At 44.0% G+C, this 17,401-nt stretch overlaps 1 protein-coding gene across 1 annotated transcript in view; it reads left to right on the top strand.

Moving 5' to 3' along the window:
* Nucleotides 1-17,401, top strand: part of IP6K1 (inositol hexakisphosphate kinase 1) — a 69,048-nt gene that overhangs the window by 33,017 nt on the left and 18,630 nt on the right. Inside the window, exon 2 of the mRNA XM_010369600.2 lies at nt 12,300-12,650. Coding sequence (XP_010367902.1) covers nt 12,428-12,650 — 223 coding nt within the window. The 5' untranslated portion in view covers nt 12,300-12,427. The remainder of the gene's footprint in view (nt 1-12,299; nt 12,651-17,401) is intronic.

Here is a 17,401-nt window from a genome sequence, read left to right on the forward strand (position 1 = left end):
AGTGTTTTTGTCCATGATTTTTGAAGGTGTTTTGGTATCTTTTCCTGTCAAAGTCCATGTCAGTGCTTTATTTCTGAAATTAATTGGAAATTAGTTTTCATAAAATCCAGAGCTGTATAGCCCAAGTTTTATGTGGTGTTGTTTTCTGTTAGAGTGACTTATCAGTTTATTGTGTTCTTTTCAGTTCAAGTAATTTTATTATTTTTCCTTTGGATTGTATCAGACAGTAAAAAATAAAGACACATTTGCCAAAACCAAAAATACTGTTGCCAGAATTTTACTTAGCATTCTTGACTTACCAAGTTTAACTTTAATTACACAAATTTTATGAATTTTAAAAAGGGTATGATACTTTGTCATGATACTTATAGTGCTTAAGTGGATATATTTAATTTTAGAAGAGGTAATAGAAATACTGGATTTATAAACTAAGTTTTAATGAAATGTTGAGGAAATCTGCAAATATACCTGTGAAATGTGAAGACACAAAAGATGCTTCACTTTATTCTATAAAAACATTGCAAATGTGGCTGGGCATGATGGCTCATGCTTGTAATCCCAGCAGTTTGGGAGGCCGAGACAGGTAGATCTCTTGAGCTCAGGAGTTTGAGACCAGCCTGGGCAACATGGTGAAACCCTGTCTCTACAAAAAAGAAAAGAAAAAAAAAAAGAAAGCCAGTCTTGCTGGCACACACCTTTGTTTTCAGCTACTTGGAAGGCTGATGATATGGAAGGATCACTTGAGCCCAGGAGGTCGAGGCTGTAGTGAACTGTGTTGCACCACTGCACTGTAGCCTGGACAACAGTGTGAGACCCTGTCTCAAAAAAAAAAAAAAAAAAAAAAAAAAAAAGATTGCATATCACACCCAAGTGGTTAATCTGAGGTTGTAAAAATATGTTGGCCAAATAATTTGGAATTCTAACTGAACTTCTTAAGAGTCTATACCTGCTGATCTGCATTTTTAGTGTGTGTCTGTGCCTGCCTAACTAAAGAATCTGGTTACCAGTATTGTCTTGCAGTTACTGTGGAGACAGTGCCTTCCTAGCTCTTAAAATAGTCCTGACCTTGTTCACCACCATATCTGATTGCAGTCTCTCTTTCTCTGCCAAGGTTTTTTATTCATTGTCACTTTCTAGGCTTGCTGTGTTGTTGCATTAAAATAGACCAAAAAAAAAAAGTACTCATATGATTTCTCCTAAATTTGGTTTAACAAGTTCTTTAGTCTGGTTCTTCTCCTTACTATCATTATTATTGTCATTGAGACAGCGTCTTGCTATGTTGCCCAGCCCAGACTGGTCTTGAACTCCTGGCCTCAAGCAGTACTTCTACCTTGGCCTTCCAAAGTGTTAGGATTACAGGTGTGAGCCACCATGCCTGGCCTGATTCTTCTTTTTTTTTTTTTTTTTTTCTTTTTTGAGACAGGATCTGAATCTGTCACCCAGGCTGGAGTGCTGTGGCATGATTTCAGCTCATTGCAGCCTCCACCTCCTGGGCTTAAGCCATCCTCCCATCTCAGTCTCCTGAGTAACTGGGACTATAGGTGTACACCACCATGCCTGGCTAATTTTTGTATTTTATTTTATTTTTTTTGGTAAAAATGAAGTTTTGCCATGTTGCCCATGGTGGTCTCAAACTCCTGAGCTCAAGTGATCCTCCAGCCTTGGCCACCCAAAGTGCTAAGATCGCATGACTATCACAGCTGGCCTGATTCATCTTTTATTGTTGAGATTATTTGTGTGTTTGCCTGATTTTTCCCCCTTTTTAATCTCTTTTGTATCATTGATAAAAAACAGTCTAATCTTCCTCTTCATAGGTTGTCTTTTTCCCTCTGTATTTTGCTTTTATTTTGTCCTTGTTGTTGTGGCAATTGTTATTTGGGTACATTTAAACCTATTTTTCCTTCATATATCACATCTTTTTAAAGTTAAAACACAGAATTTTATGTTCTCTTTATTTGCTGACTTGGAATTCTGTCATGTGGCCAACATATTTTGTTTTTCATAAAGTCACATGACCCGTTTGTTCTGGTTTTTGCTAGGTCTAGATTAGAAATGTAAACTTTTTTGGTTTACAACCCTAATATTTTAAAACAAAAAGAACTTGTCCCTTCATAAACATTTTTTCATGTTATGTATTTATGCTACTATATACATCTGTTATGTATATCATAAACATACATATATTTATTCCGCCAGATTTATTGTGTATTTACTATGTGCCAGGTACTACTCTGGGCACTTAGGATACTCATATAACTGACATCATCATCATAAATAATAAACAGTAGACGTCATCAGTAAGTAAAGCTTGTAATATGCCAGAAGGGGATAAATGCCTTAATGAAGAAAAGAAAAAGTAGAGCCAATTAAAGGGGGTGGAGGGTGCAGGTGGCGTTGCAGTTTAAACTAGGGAGGGTAGGGTAGACCTTTCATTGAGAAAGAGATGTTTTGATCAAAGACTTTTTGAAGGAGGTGAGGGAGTTGGCCACATGGATATCTGGGGGAAGAATGTTTAGGCAGAGGGAATGACTAGTGCAGAGAACCTGGGGAATGTATATATGCCTGATGTGTTTGAGGAACATCATGAAGGCCAGTATGGCTGGAGTGGGATAATAAGCAACGGGGAGAGGGGTAGGAAGTGAAGGCAGAAAGAAAATGGGAGTGGGAAGGAATGCAGAGCTTGTGGACTTTTTATTTTTTGACAGTCTCATGGCAAAAAGTGAAATGGCCAGGCACGGTGGCTCATACCTGTAATCCCAGCACTTTGGGAGGCTGAGGCAGGCAGGTCATCTTGAGGTCAGAAGTTTCAGACCAGCCTGGCCAACATGACAAAACCCTGTCTCTACTAAAAATACAAAAATAAAATTAGCTGGGCATGGTGGGGTGCGCCTGTAGTCCCAGCTACTTGGGAGGCTGAGGCACAAGAATTGCTTGAACCCAGGAGGTGGAGGTTGCAGTGAGCCAAGATCGCACCACTATACTCCAGCCTGGTTGACGGAGTGAGACTCTGTCTCAAAAAGAAAAAAAAAAAAAAGACCGGGCGCGGTGACTCATGCCTGTAATCCCAGCACTTTGGGAGGTTGAGGTGGGCAGATCCCCCTGAGGTCGGGAGTAAAGACCAGCCTGGCCAACATGAGAAACTCCGTCTCTACGGTAGGAGAATCGCTTGAACCCGGGAGGTGGAGGTTGAGGTGAGCCAAGATCGCGCCATTGCCACTCCAGCCTGGGCAAGAAGAGCGAAACTCCGTCTCTCACACTCCGTCTCTCACACACACACAAAAGTAAAATGGTTTCTTGTTTTAATTTGAATTTCCTTGATTAATTGTGAAGGGAGGATGTCTTTTCACATGTGCATTGACCATCTGAGGCTACTCTCTTGTGAATTGCTTTTTTTCCTTTTTTTTTTTTTTTTTTTGAGACAGAGTCTCGCTCTGTCGCCCGGGCTGGAGTGCAGTGGCCGGAACTCAGCTCACTGCAAGCTCCGCCTCCCGGGTTTACGCCATTCTCCTGCCTCAGCCTCCCGAGTAGCTGGGACTACAGGTGCCCGCTACCTCGCCCGGCTAGTTTTTTGTATTTTTTAGTAGAGACGGGGTTTCACCGTGTTAGCCAGGATGGTCTCGATCTCCTGACCTCGTGATCCGCCCATCTCGGCCTCCCAAAGTGCTGGGATTACAGGCTTGAGCCACCGCGCCCGGCCTCCTTTTTTTTTTTCTACTTTATAGGAATTCTTCATATGCTCTGATTATTATTTTGCTAGCTGTAAAAATTGCAGGCCAGGCGCTGTGGCTTACCCTTGTTAATCCTAGTACTTTGGGAGGCCTAGGTGAGCACATCGCTTGAGCTCAGGAGTTTGAGACCAGCCCAGGGAACATGGTGAAACCCCCGTCTCTACAAAAAATACAAAAATTAGCTGGACGTTGTGACGCATGCCTGTAGTCCCAGCTACTTGGGGGTGCTGAGGTAGGAGGATGGCTTGAACCTGGGAGGTCAAGGCTGCAGTAAGCTGAGATCACACCACTGAACTCCAACCTGGTGACAGAGCAAGACTGTTTTCAAACAAACAAACAAAACCATCTCCTAATCTGACTCTTATCTTCACTTATGGTTCTCCTATGCAAAAAAATAAATTTACTTTGGCTGAGAGTGGGAACAGGGATTGCAAATGGGCGTGAGAATTCTTTTTGGGGTAATAGAAATGTTTTAAAATTGGATTTGAGAGATGGTTGTACAATCCTGTAAAATTTACTAAAAGTCATTGTACTATATACTCAGTGAATTTTATGGTATGTAAATTATAGTTCAATAAAAGCTGTTAAAATTTAAGTAATATTTGGAATCTGCTTAACTAGGAAGGAATTACAATTAAAAAATTTTTAATGTATATAATTTTTTTTTTTTTTTTTTGAGACGGAGTCTCGCTCTGTCACCCAGGCTGGAGTGCAGTGGCCGGATCTCAGCTCACTCCAAGCTCTGCCTCCCGGGTTTACACCATTCTCCTGCCTCAGCCTCCCGAGTAGCTGGGACTACAGGCGCCTGCCACCTCGCCCAGCTAGTTTTTTGTATTTTTTAGTAGAGACGGGGTTTCACCATGTTAGCCAGGATGGTCTCGATCTCCTGACCTTGTGATCCGCCCGTCTCAGCCTCCCAAAGTGCTGGGATTACAGGCTTGAGCCACCGCGCCCGGTTCAATGTATATAATTTTAATATGGCCTAATTTCCATATTTCCAGCTTTCTGTTGTGGTTTGTGTGTTTTATGTTTTGTTTATGGAATTTTCCCTAGTCTGTGGTCAAAAGGAATTTAAAAACTTTTTCTAGTTAAAGTTTATTTTCTTTTTGAGACAGTGTCTTGCTCTGTCACTCAGGCTGGAGTACAGTGACATGGTCTCGGCTCACTGCAACCTCTGCCTTCCGGGTTCAAGCGTTTCTCCTGCCTCAGCCTCGTGAGTAGCTGGGACTACAGGTGCACGCCATAACACTTGGCTAATTTTTTTATTTTTAGTAGAGATGGGGTTTGCTGGTCTTGAACTCCTGACCTCAGGTGATCAGCCGGCCTCGGCCTCTCCTGCTGGGATTACAGGCGTGAGTCACCACGCCTGGCCTAGTTTAAAGTTTTATTTTGCACATTTAGGTCTTTAATATGTTGGGAATTTACTTTGGAGTACTGTTGGAGGTAGCGATGTAGTTTTATCTGTATATAGATGCAGTTATTCTTGCTCCATCTATGACATAAATAATCTTTTCCCCTTTGATTAAATGGGGATTTTAATACTACCTCAGTCACACCCTCCACTCCCATGTCAATTTGTCTAAGATCTCTATTCTGTTTTGTTATCTCTCTGCAAAATATCACACTGTTTCAATTGCTATAATTTCATAAAAAGCCTTCCTGTCTGAGAAGGTAAGTTGTCTCTCATTACTCTTTGACATAGCTATCTAGCTACACTTGACCTTTTCTTTTCCACCCAATAGTGTCAGCTTGTCAAATTCGTTAGAAAATTATCTTGGGATTTTGATTGAAATTGCAATGTGTTTCAATATTGAGTCCTCCCTCACATAAATGTCTTTTATTATTAAATTTTTTTTTTCTGTCTTTGGTGCTTGAATCAAGAATAAGTCTTCTTTTAGATCCTTCAGTAGGTGTATTATTTGTCACATAATTTTTTTTTTTTTTTTTTTTTTGAGACAGAGTCTTGCCCTGTCGCCCAGGCTGGAGTGCAGTGGCCGGATCTCAGCTCACTGCAAGCTCCGCCTCCTGGGTTCACGCCATTCTCCTGCCTCGGCCTCCAGAGTAGCTGGGACTACAGGCGCCCGCCACCACGCCTGGCTAATTTTTTGTATTTTTAGTAGAGACGGGGTTTCACCATGTTAGCCAGGATGGTCTCGATCTCCTGACCTCGTGATCCGCCCGCCTCAGTCTCCCAAAGTGCTGGGATCACAGGCGTGAGCCACCGCGCCCGGCTTGTCGCATAACTGTTAAAGATTTATAGGTATTTGTAGTTTTGGTTGCTCTTATGAATGGTATATATTTAAACAGTTTTCATTTTCGGATTTTTTTTGCTGGTATAGAGGAACATTATTGATTTTTCATCTCTTTTTTATTTTTATTTATTTATTTTTTTTGAGACGGAGTCTGGCGCTCTGTCGCCCAGGCTGCAGTGCAGTGGCTGGATCTCAGCTCACTGCAAGCTCCGCCTCCGGGGTTTATGCCATTCTCCTGCCTCAGCCTCCCGAGTAGCTGGGACTACAGGCGCCCGCCACCTCGCCTGGCTAGTTTTTTGTATTTTTTAGTAGAGATGGGGTTTCACCGTGTTAGCCAGGATGGTCTCCATCTCCTGACCTCATGATCCACCCGTCTCGGCCTCCCAAAGTGCTGGGATTATGGGCTTGAGCCACCGCGCCCGGCCTTTTTCTTCTCTTATTACTTTTTTTTTTTTTTTTTGAGATGGAGCCTCACTCTGTCACCCAGGCTGGAGTGTGGTGGCGCGATCTCGGCTCACTGCAACCTCTGCCTCCCGGGTTCAAGTGATTCCCCTGCCTCAGCCTCCCAAGTAGCTGGGATTACAGATGAGCACCACTATGCCCAGCTCACTTTGTATTTTTAGTAGAGACGGGATTTCACCATGTTGGCCAGGCAGGTCTCAAACTCCTGACCTCAAGTGATCCACCTACCTCAGCCTCCCAAAGTGCTGGGATTACAGGCTCCTATTAGTAAGTCTTAACAGTAATATTCACAAATTTGAGTGCACAGCTCAGTGGATTTTTACAGTATTCACCATGTCACCTCCACCTTTGTGCTCCTTCTCAATCTTTTTCGAGTAACTGCTGTTGTCTCTATCGTCATTTTGAATTTTGTATGAATAGAATTACACTACATTTTCGTATAAATAGCTTCCTTAGTGTCTAGATTTCTCTTGCCACATCATATCTGTGAGATACATCTGTGTCATATGTGGCAGTAGTTGGTTCTTTTTCATTTCCTTGTAGTATTCTGTTGTATGACTATACCACAGTTTATCCATTTTAAGTTTTTTACAGAAATATCCTATTTATTAATTTACAAGCCATAATAAAACCTGTTAGTTATTTCATGTCACCGAGAGCTCTTGCTTTGAAAAAGGAAAACATTAATATACAAATTTAAGCCAGCTGTGGTGGCTCATATATGTGATCCCAGAGACTCCAGGGGCTGAGGTGGGAGGATCACTTAAAGCCAGGAGTTTGAGACCAGCTTGGATGACATAGCGAAACCCTGTCTTTTTTTTTTTTTTTTTTTTTTTTTTTTTGGGAGACGGAGTCTTGCTCTGCCACCCGGGCTGGAGTGCGGTGCCATTATCTCAGCTCACTGCAAGTTCTGCCTTCTGGGTTTATGCCATTCTCCTGCCTCAGCCTCCCGAGTAGCTGGGACTCCAGGCGCCCACCACCACGCCCGGCTAATTTTTTGTGTTTTTAATAGAGATGGGGTTTCACCGTGTTTGCCAGGATGGTCTCGATCTCCTGACCTTGTGATCCGCCCGCCTCGGCCTCCCAAAGTGCTGGGATTGCAGGCGTGAGCCACCGCACCAGGCAAAAAAATTTTTTTTAAGTTAGCCAGGCTTGGTGAATATACTTGTAGTCCCAGCTACTTTGGAGGCTGAGATGAAAGGATCCCTTGATCCCAGGAGTTAGAGGCTACAGTGAGCCATGATCATACCGCTATACTCCAACCTGGGTGACAGACCCCAACTCTAAAAAGCAAAACAACAACAAAAAATTACATCTCATTAACATGAGAAACTTCTTTTTACTTGAATGGAGACATAATTCATTTTGGAGTTCAATGATATGTTCAAGGAGTTTGTTATTGTAACCAGAAAGTCAGCCTAACTATTGTAACTAATATTTTTGCAGTAAAAATTTGTTTCCATTTGTTGCAATTCACCAGTGAGAAAAAAATCAGAGTCTCAGCAAGTTCTTTTCATAAATAGCATTCTTTGCATTTTATGCAATAATTATCTTAAACTGTGTGACTAAAATACTACAAAGCAAACAAAGGACAGAGTCTCTGTTGTAGCTGAGAGGTGCATAAACCCATGGCAGAGCAGTCGAACCCCATAACCTCTCAGGGAGCAGGCACTTTGCAGTTGGCTACCTGAATAAGATGGGGCTTCTATTAGCAATGAAGTAGTAGAGAAAGACGTTATGTAGGCAACCAACATAATCATCATCTATAGTCTTCTCCGACAGTAGTTTTCACAGTAGCCTCTGTGGACACCAGACTTCAGAAGTAACCTCTGGTTGATAAAAAAGAGTCAGGGTTGGGCGTGGTGGTTTATGCCTGTAATCCCAGCATTGTGCGAGGCTGAGGCGGGTGGATCATGAGGTCAAGAGATCGATAGCCATCCTGGCCAACATGGTGAAACCCCGTCTCTACTAAAAATACAAAAATTAGCTGAGCGTGGTGGCGTGCACCTGTAATTCCAGCTACTCAGGAGGCTGAGGCAGGAGAATCACTTGAACCCGGGAGGTAGAGGTTGCTGTGAGCTGAGATCGCGCCACTGCACTCCAGCCTAGGGACGGAGCGAGACTCCGTCTCAAAAAAAAAAAGGGAGTCAGAGCTGTTGGTATATCCAGGGCTGGACACTAGGTGGGGGAAGCCCAAGCCCTTTACCTGCATCTGCAAATCCCACAGGGTTAGGAGTATGAGGAGACTTGGAAAAGTTAAGTGACTTACGAGGCTCCACCCACACCTTGTAAAGCAAGGCTTCACAGAGCTTGAGAGGGTTCTGGGTACTTCCACTATTTCAGATTCTAGGGTTATTAAAAAAGTAACATCAAAGTTATAGATACGTGGTATATTTACTCTTAGGGAGACTATTTCAAACACAGAAACAATGCCATGACTTTATGTTGACATCATATGGAAACAAAATACCAAATGTCTAGATAGACTGAAGAGTGGACTCTGCCTTCAGTCCTGTGGAAGCTGCAGAAGTTGCCACAGATCTCTCAGAGTCAGGGGAAGGGCTATTTCAATTTTTGTTTTCTTTTTTTTTTGAGACGAGTCTCGCTCTGTTGCCCGGGCTAGAGTGCAGTGGCCGGATCTCAGCTCACTGCAAGCTCCACCTCCCGGGTTCACGCCATTCTCCTGCCTCAGCCTCCCGAGTAGCTGGGACTACAGGCGCCCGCCACCTCGCCCGGCTAGTTTTTTGTATTTTTTTAATAGAGACGGGGTTTCACCGTGTTAGCCAGGATGGTCTCGATCTCCTGACCTCGTGATCCGCCCGCCTCGGCCTCCCAAAGTGCTGGGATTACAGGCTTGAGCCACCGCGCCCGGCCGCTCGGCTAGTTTTTTGTATTTTTTTTAGTAGAGACGAGGTTTCACCGTGTTAGCCAGGATGGTCTCGATTTCCTGACCTCCTGGGATTACAGGCTTGAGCCACTGTGCCCGGCCTTTTTTTTTCCTTTTTTTTTTTTTTTTTTTTTTTTGAGACGGAGTCTGGCTCTGTCTCCCAGGCTGGAGTGCAGTGGCCGGATCTCAGCTCACTGCAAGCTCCGCCTCCCGGGTTTACACCATTCTCCTGCCTCAGCCTCTGGAGTGGCTGGGACTACAGGTGCCCGCCACCTCGCCCGGCTAGTTTTTTGTATTTTTAATAGAGGTGGGGTTTCACCATGTTAGCCAGGATGGTCTGGATCTTCTGACCTCGTGATCCGCCCGTCTCGGCCTCCCAAAGTGCTGGGATTACAGGCTTGAGCCACCACGCCCGGCCTTTTTTTCCCTTTTTTAAGGAGTCCTGCCCTGTTGCCCAGGCTGGAGTGCAGTGGCGCAATCTTGGCTCACTGATACCTCCGCCTTCTGGGTTCAAGCGATTCTTGTGCCTCAGCCTCCCAAGTAGCTGAGATTACAGGCACGCACCACCATGCTCAGCTAATTTTTTTTGTGTATGTGTGTTTTTAGAAGAGAGGGTTTCACCATGTTGGCTAGGCTGGTCTTGAACTCCTGACCTCAGGTGATCCATCTGCTTTGGTCTCCCAAAGTGCTGGGATTACAGGTGTGAACCACTGCACCCGGCCTATTTCCTTGACTCTCCTCCTGCACCACTCTTCTGGGGCACCTGGCACTGTGACCTCTCTCTTTTCCCAGCCACCCAATGACTCAGGCTAGAAAGTTTAGCACTTTCCATGTGTCAGAAGCATTCCCAGGGAGAAGCACAGCCAGAGATAGGTCTCCTTTAGCCTGACTGGGACCAGGACAGGAGCCAATCTACAGTAATGAACAATGCAGTACGGCGGCAAAGACCACCTCCAGAGACCCTGACCTGCCCTCCACAATCCAACAACTCTTTTAAGTATTTACTACATGGTGGAAACTGCCTTGGACCTTTGCTGTGGAAATAAGAGAGAATGGTTTGGTGGTGATGACAGTGAGTTAATAGATGACAACACAGTGGTATAGTATTGTGGTAGAGCTGGCATAGGGTACCTTAGGAGCCATAGATGTGTACCCTATACTCAGGTTTGGAGAGAATGGAGTCTAGGAATACTACCTGGGGCAGAGTTGCCTTGTCCTGAAGGCAGTATTGCCTTGTCCCAGGTAGTATTCCTAGACTTTATTAAGGATAACTAGGCAAAAAAGAAAAAAAAAAAAGTGTATGTGCATTAAAATAGTGCAGTCTGGAGACTGGGAGTACAGAATAATTTATTTTGGTGATAGCAGTGAAATAAAACATAGCTAGCTGCCTGGGCAGCTTTGGGTTAACATTTTGCAGTTTTGCAGTAGTTTTTTCTTTCTTTTTTTGAGACAGGGTCTTGCTCTGTCATGCAGGCTGGAGTGCAGTAGTGTGATCACAGTTCAGCAGTGGTATTTTTGTACCCCATTTTGTCCATAATTACAAGGTCCAGGAAAAACAACAACAACAACAACAACAACAAAAACCCTGATGGTTTGTCTCTTACATATGGGACCATATTCCTGCTCTACTAATACTTGTTTTTTTCTGTCTTAATCTTTCTGATGTAGTCTTGCTGACTACATTCCTAATTTAAAAATACACTCAGTGTTAAGAAATTTGCCAACTACTTTAAATTTTTTGAGAGAAAATTGACATTATAAAGAGGGAGTTTGAGTACAGGGAGCTTCTTCCTTGTCCCACTGGTTGGTATGGAGTCAGACAGAAAGGGAATGGTCATAAATTGACAACCATAGATTTAAAGTAGAAGAAATCTGAAGCCTGAATTCCTTTGGGAAAAGCAAAACCTTAATGATCCTATAGCAGGGGTCCCTGGGTACTGGTCCATGGCCTGTTAGAAACTGGGCCTCACAGTAGGAGGTGAGTGGTGGGTAAGCAAGCAAGCAAAGCTTCATCTGTATTTACAGCTGCTCCCCTTGCTTGCATTACCACCAGAGCTCTGCCTCCTGTCAGATCAGCAGTGGCATTAGATTCTCATAGGAGCATGAACCCTATTGTGGACTGCACATGTGAGGGATCTAGGTTGAGTGCTCCTTATGAGAATCTAATGCCTGATGATCTGTCATTGTCTTCCATCACCTCAAGATGGGACCGTTCAGTTGCAGGAAAACAATCTTAGAGCTCCCAAGGATTCTATATTATGGTGAGTTGTATAATTATTTCATTATATATTACAATGTAATAATAATAGAAATACAGTATACAATAAATGTAATGTGCCTTAATCATCCTGAAACCATCGCCCCCACAGCTGGTTCGTGGAAAAATTGTCTTCCATGAAACTGGTTCCTGTTGCCAAAGAAGTTGGGGACCACTGTCCTACAGCTCAGCGAGGAATGGCTTCCTGCCTGGTCCTTGGCACCTTCAGTGGAGAATTTAGGAATCTCATGTAACCTAATTCCTCAGACAGAAACCCTTCCTCTGAGTGAAGGAGAGACCGTTACCAGTACTGGGTATCCTAAGGAGTCTGAACAGAACAAATTCCCTTTGCCTTCTGTTTTTTTTCTGATCTCATCTTTGGGTGTGAAATAAACCGGGATAGTTGCTTTCCTGATGGTTGTAATGTGCTGTAGCTCTAAAATAAAATCATTTAGATAACTCAGAAGGGAGGTGAGAACTAGGAAAGGCAGAGAATGTGGGCTTCTGTGCACAAGATAGATGGAAGAGGCCAAGGTTGCATCATTCAGCAAAAATTTAACCAGCTGCCTTTAATGTGCCACGTAGTATTGTACGTGCTGGGGATACACATAGCAGAGAACAAAACCGAGTCCCTGCTCTCACTCATGGAGCTCCAGGGAAATTGTGACTCGCCCAGTGTTTTGATTCCTTCTTCCTCTCTTCTTTTTCTGTAGGACAGAATCATAAGCCGAATAGAATCTGACCATTGGCTTTCAGCTGGCCAGGACCTTCTACCTAGCTCTCCTTTTGTGGCCCATGTGCTGCATCCTCTGCCCTCAGTGTGCAACTGGCCCCCAACGCAATGTGTGTTTGTCAAACCATGGAAGTGGGGCAGTATGGCAAGAATGCAAGTCGGGCTGGAGACCGGGGAGTCCTCCTGGAGCCCTTCATCCACCAAGTAGGCGGACACAGCAGCATGATGCGCTACGATGATCACACTGTGTGCAAGCCCCTCATCTCTCGGGAACAGCGCTTCTACGAGTCCCTCCCTCCCGAAATGAAGGAGTTCACTCCTGAATACAAAGGTCAGTCACTGGCCAGTTTAATGAAAGCAGCAGCCTTGGGCCTATAGACCCCTTGCCACAGTTTTTCTTGGTTTGTTTGCCATGTTATATCATTATAGGTCTTTTTTCTCAAAGCACTAAGTCATTTTATTAGGTAAAATTAGGCTGAAAGCATCAGCAAGGTCTTCAGATCTTGAAAATTGAATTTATTAATAGGTGAAGCTGAGAAAAAGTCATAGCATTAAGTTCCATTGGTGGAAAAGAGCATGCTGTTGTCAATGAGTTTTCCCAATTGCTGCAACACTAGTCTAGGAGAGAAGAGGGAACATTTCTCTCGTCTCGGAGGAGGAATGGGTACTTCCCAGGTTAAAGTGGTTGGATGGCTGGCAGTGGGGCTATGTGGAGCCTGTGTCTGTATGTGCTGGGGCAAAGAATTGTTGGTAAGAAATGCAGGGACTTTCTGGGGCCTGGAAATCCTAATATTTGAAGGAAAAATAATTTATTTTAAAATATAAGTAAACTGGCCGGGCGCGGTGGCTCAAGCCTGTAATCCCAGCACTTTGGGAGGCCGAGACGGGCGGATCACGAGGTCAGGAGATCGAGACCATTCTGGCTAACACGGTGAAACCCCGTCTCTACTAAAAAAAAAAATACAAAAAACTAGCCGGGCGAGGTGGTGGGCACCTATAATCCCAGCTACTCGGGAGGCTGAGGCAGGAGAATGGCGTGAACCCGGGAGGCAGAGATTGCAGTGAGCCGAGATCGCGCCACTGCACTCCAGCCTGGGCGACAGAGCGAGACTCCGTCTCAAAAAAAAAAAAAAAAAAAGTAAACTTTATAGAAAAGAACCTTATGAATATTAACTATACCAGAATTAACTAACTGTATTTTAAAATCTGATCTTTGTCAGTGTTTATAAATTTTTATGATTGCTGATTGTGTTTAAGTTTTTTTTTTTTACGTTCTGCTTTGTAACTTAAAGTTGTATGATTTCAGTTAGGTTAACACCATCCTTTACTTAGGAGAGTTTCAATTTAGGAAAACTAGTGCCATAGAATTGACTTTTTGTTTCCTTAACTTTTTAAAAAAATTTTTGGTAAAATGTACCTAACATAACATTTGCCATTTTAAAGTGTATAATTTAGTGGCACTAAGCACATTCACAATGTTGTATAGCCATTCTCAATTTCCTGAATTTTTCATCATTTGAAGTAAACTCTATGTATTAAATAATAACTCCCCATTCTTCCATCATCTGATCCTCTGGTAACCTCTTGTTTACTTTGTCTCTACAGATTTGCCTATTGTAGATATTTCATAAAAGTGAAATCGTTACAATTTTTGACCTTTTGTGTCTGGCTTGGTTCACTTAGCTTAGTGTTTACAAGGTTCGTTCATGGCATAGTGTGTATTAAAACTTCATTCTTGGCTGGGCGCGGTGGCTCAAGCCTGTAATCCCAGCACTTTGGGAGGCCGAGACGGGCGGATCACGAGGTCAGGAGATCGAGACCATCCTGGCTAACACGGTGAAACTCCGTCTCTACTAAAAATACAAAAAATTAGCCGGGCGAGGTGGTGGGCGCCTGTGGTCCCAGCTACTCGGGAGGCTGAGGCAGGAGAATGGCGTGAACCCGGGAGGCGGAGCTTGCAGTGAGCTGAGATCCGGCCACTGCACTCCAGCCTGGGTGACAGAGCAAGACTCCGTCTCAAAAAAAAAAAAAAAAAACTTCATTCTTGGCCAGGCGCAGTGGCTCGCATCTGTAATCTTAGCACTTTTCTTTTCTTTTCTTTTCTTTTTTTTTTTTTGAGACAGTCTTGCTCTGTTGCCAGGCTGGAGTGCAGTGGCACGATCTTGGCTCACTGCAAGCTCTGCCTCCCGGGTTCACGCCATTCTCTTGCCTGTAGCTGGGACTACAGGCTCCCACCACCATGCCCGGCTAATTTTTCGTATTTTAAGTAGAGACAGGGTTTCACTGTGTTAGCCAGGATGGTCTTGATCTCCTGACCTCGTGATCCACCAGCCTCGGCCTCCCAAAGTGCTGGGATTACAGGCGTGAGCCACCGCGCCCGGCCAGAATTCTAATTTAATTAATAAATATAGAAGGAATGATGGGAATAGAAGTCACCATTAGGCAGACAACACAGTAATACCATTCAGCACACACCATTAGGTATTACACACACCATTAGACGTTACAACACAGTAATAATTGTGGCAGTGTGCAGCGGTGCAATCATACCTCACTGCAGCCTCGAAACCATGGCTTGGCTGGGCATGGTGGCTCATGCCTGTGATCCTAGCACTTTGGGAGGCTGAGGCGAGCGGATCACCTGAGGTCAGGAGTTCGAGACTAGCCTGGCCAAAATGGTAAAACCCCGTCTCTACTAAAAATCCAAAACTTAGCTGGGTGTGCTGGCAGGTGCCTGTAATCCCAGTTACTTGAGAGGCTGAGGCAGAAGAATCACTTGAACCCGGGAGGCAGAGGTTGCAGTGAGCCGAGACCACACACCATTGCACTCCATCCAGCCTGGGCAACAAGAGTAAAACTCTTGTCTCAAAAAAAGAAAGAAGAAAGAAAGAAAGAAAGAAAGAAAGAAAGAAAGAAACTATGACTCAAGTGATCCTCCCACCTCAGCCCCCCAAGTAGATGGGACTATAGGCACGCCACTATACCTGGGTAATTTTTAAACTTTTTTGTAGTGACAGGGTCTTGTTTTGTTATCCAGGCCGGTTTTGAACTTCTAGCCTCAAGAAATCCTCCCACCTTGGCCTCTCACTGTGCTGAGATTTAAGAGATCGGATCTCACTATGTTTTCTGGGCTGGTCTTGAACTCCTGGTCTCAAGTGATCCTTCCATGTAGCCTCAGGCATGATACCTTGGCCTACCGAGTAGCTGGGATCACAGGTGTAAGCCACTGCTCCCAGCTGCAAGATGTGTGTGTGTGTGTGTGTGTGTGTATGTATTTTGTTTTTGTTTGTTTTTTGTTTTGTTTTGAGACAGGGTTTTGCTTCATTGCCTAGACTAGAGTGTAGTGGTACGATCTCGGCTCACTGCAACCTCTGCCTCCTGGGTTCAAGTGGTTCTCCTACCTCAGCCTTCCGAATAGCTGGGGCTTACAGGCGCCTGCCACCATTCCTGGCTGATTTTTGTATTTTTAGTAGAGATGGGGTTTCACCATGTTGGTCAGGTTGGTCTCGAACTCCTGACCTCAAGTGACCCACTTGCCTTGTCCTCCCAAAGTGCCTGGATTACAGGCGTGAGCCACCATGGCTGGACTGTATTTTTTTTCATATAAAATTTTAGTCCAATTTATTTATTTATATACTATTTTGAGACAGAGTCTCACTCTGTTGCCCAGACTGGAATGCAGTGGCATGGTCTTAACTCACCACAGCCTTGACCTCCTGGGCTCAAGTGATTCTCCCACCTCAGCCCTCAGCCTCTGGAGTAGCTGTGACCACAGGTGTGCTCTGGCCTTTTTTTTTTTTTTTTTTGTATTTTGTAGAGACAGGGTCTCACCATGTTGCCCAGGCTGGTCTCAAACTCCTAGGCTCAAGTGATCTGCCTGCCTTGGCCTCCCAAAGTGCTGGAATTACAGATGTGAGCCACCATGCCCGGCCCTGAAATAGATTAATTTGACTAATAATATCTTCCACTATGCTTCTATTTTCTTTTTTTTTTTTTTTTTTTGAGATGGAGTCTTGCTCTGTCGCCCAGGCTGGCGTGCAGTGGCGCAATCTCGGCTCACTGCAAGCTCTACGTCCTGGGTTCATGCCATTCTCCTGCCTCAGGCTCCTGAGTAGCTGGGACTACAGGTGCCCGCCACCACGCCCGGCTAATTTTTTGTATTTTTAGTAGAGACGGGGTTTCACCGTGTTAGCCAGGATGGTCTCGATCTGACCTCGTGATCCACCCACCTCGGCCTCCCAAAGTGCTGGGATTACATGCGTGAGCCACCTCACCCAGCCTATGCTTCTATTTTCTTTGACTAAATTGGTCTTCATTTGACTTAGAAAGAAGGGATTAATTTCAGTTTAATTGAATTGTACTTTTGAGCTAGCATATTAATTCTTTCCTAGTGAAAATGTAGCCTAAGCAAAGAAAATAAAGTAGATCCTAAGAATTTACTGTGGCTTTTGTTTTTTTATTTTTATTTTGAGGCAGGGTCTTGCTGTGTCGCCCAGGCTGGAGTGCAGTGGTGTAGTCATGGCTCACTGCAGCCTCAAACTCCTGGCCTCAAGCGTCCTCCCATGTTATGGCCTTTAAAGATACCTGTTACTCAGTTTGAGAGGAGCAAGGTGTGAGGAAATACTGAACCAGTGCTAGAGACTGCCAACCCTTCCCTGGGAGGCACCTTGAAGTTCTAAATTGTCATGTCCCAATTCTGATGGTGTAATTTAGAGAACATTTATCTGGAAGCAGGGCTCATTTACCTTTTAAGGGATTTTTTCCTTAGCATCAGAAGGACTCCATGAACTGACAGGGCCTAGTTTTATTTCTGGCTTTGGCATATTTTTGGCAGAATGTTTGGCCTTTGGTGTTTTGAGTGTGGATGGATAGGTGGCTAAATCTACATTTATAAAGTGTTTGGGATTGTTAAAGTTTCCTAGCCACTTGGAGAAAGCAGTGTGTTTATTTCTGGCTTTGTTCTTATTTAGCAACCTTAGAATATTTATTTTTCTAAATTTAGTATTCTTCTGATTATGTTTTGAAAGCAATAAAAATCACACAGTTTCAAAACTGCACAAAAGACTTGAATAGAGATTTTTC

The sequence above is a fragment of the Rhinopithecus roxellana genome, chromosome 1 (assembly GCF_007565055.1).
Source record: "Rhinopithecus roxellana isolate Shanxi Qingling chromosome 1, ASM756505v1, whole genome shotgun sequence".
NCBI classification, from domain to species: domain Eukaryota; kingdom Metazoa; phylum Chordata; class Mammalia; order Primates; family Cercopithecidae; genus Rhinopithecus; species Rhinopithecus roxellana.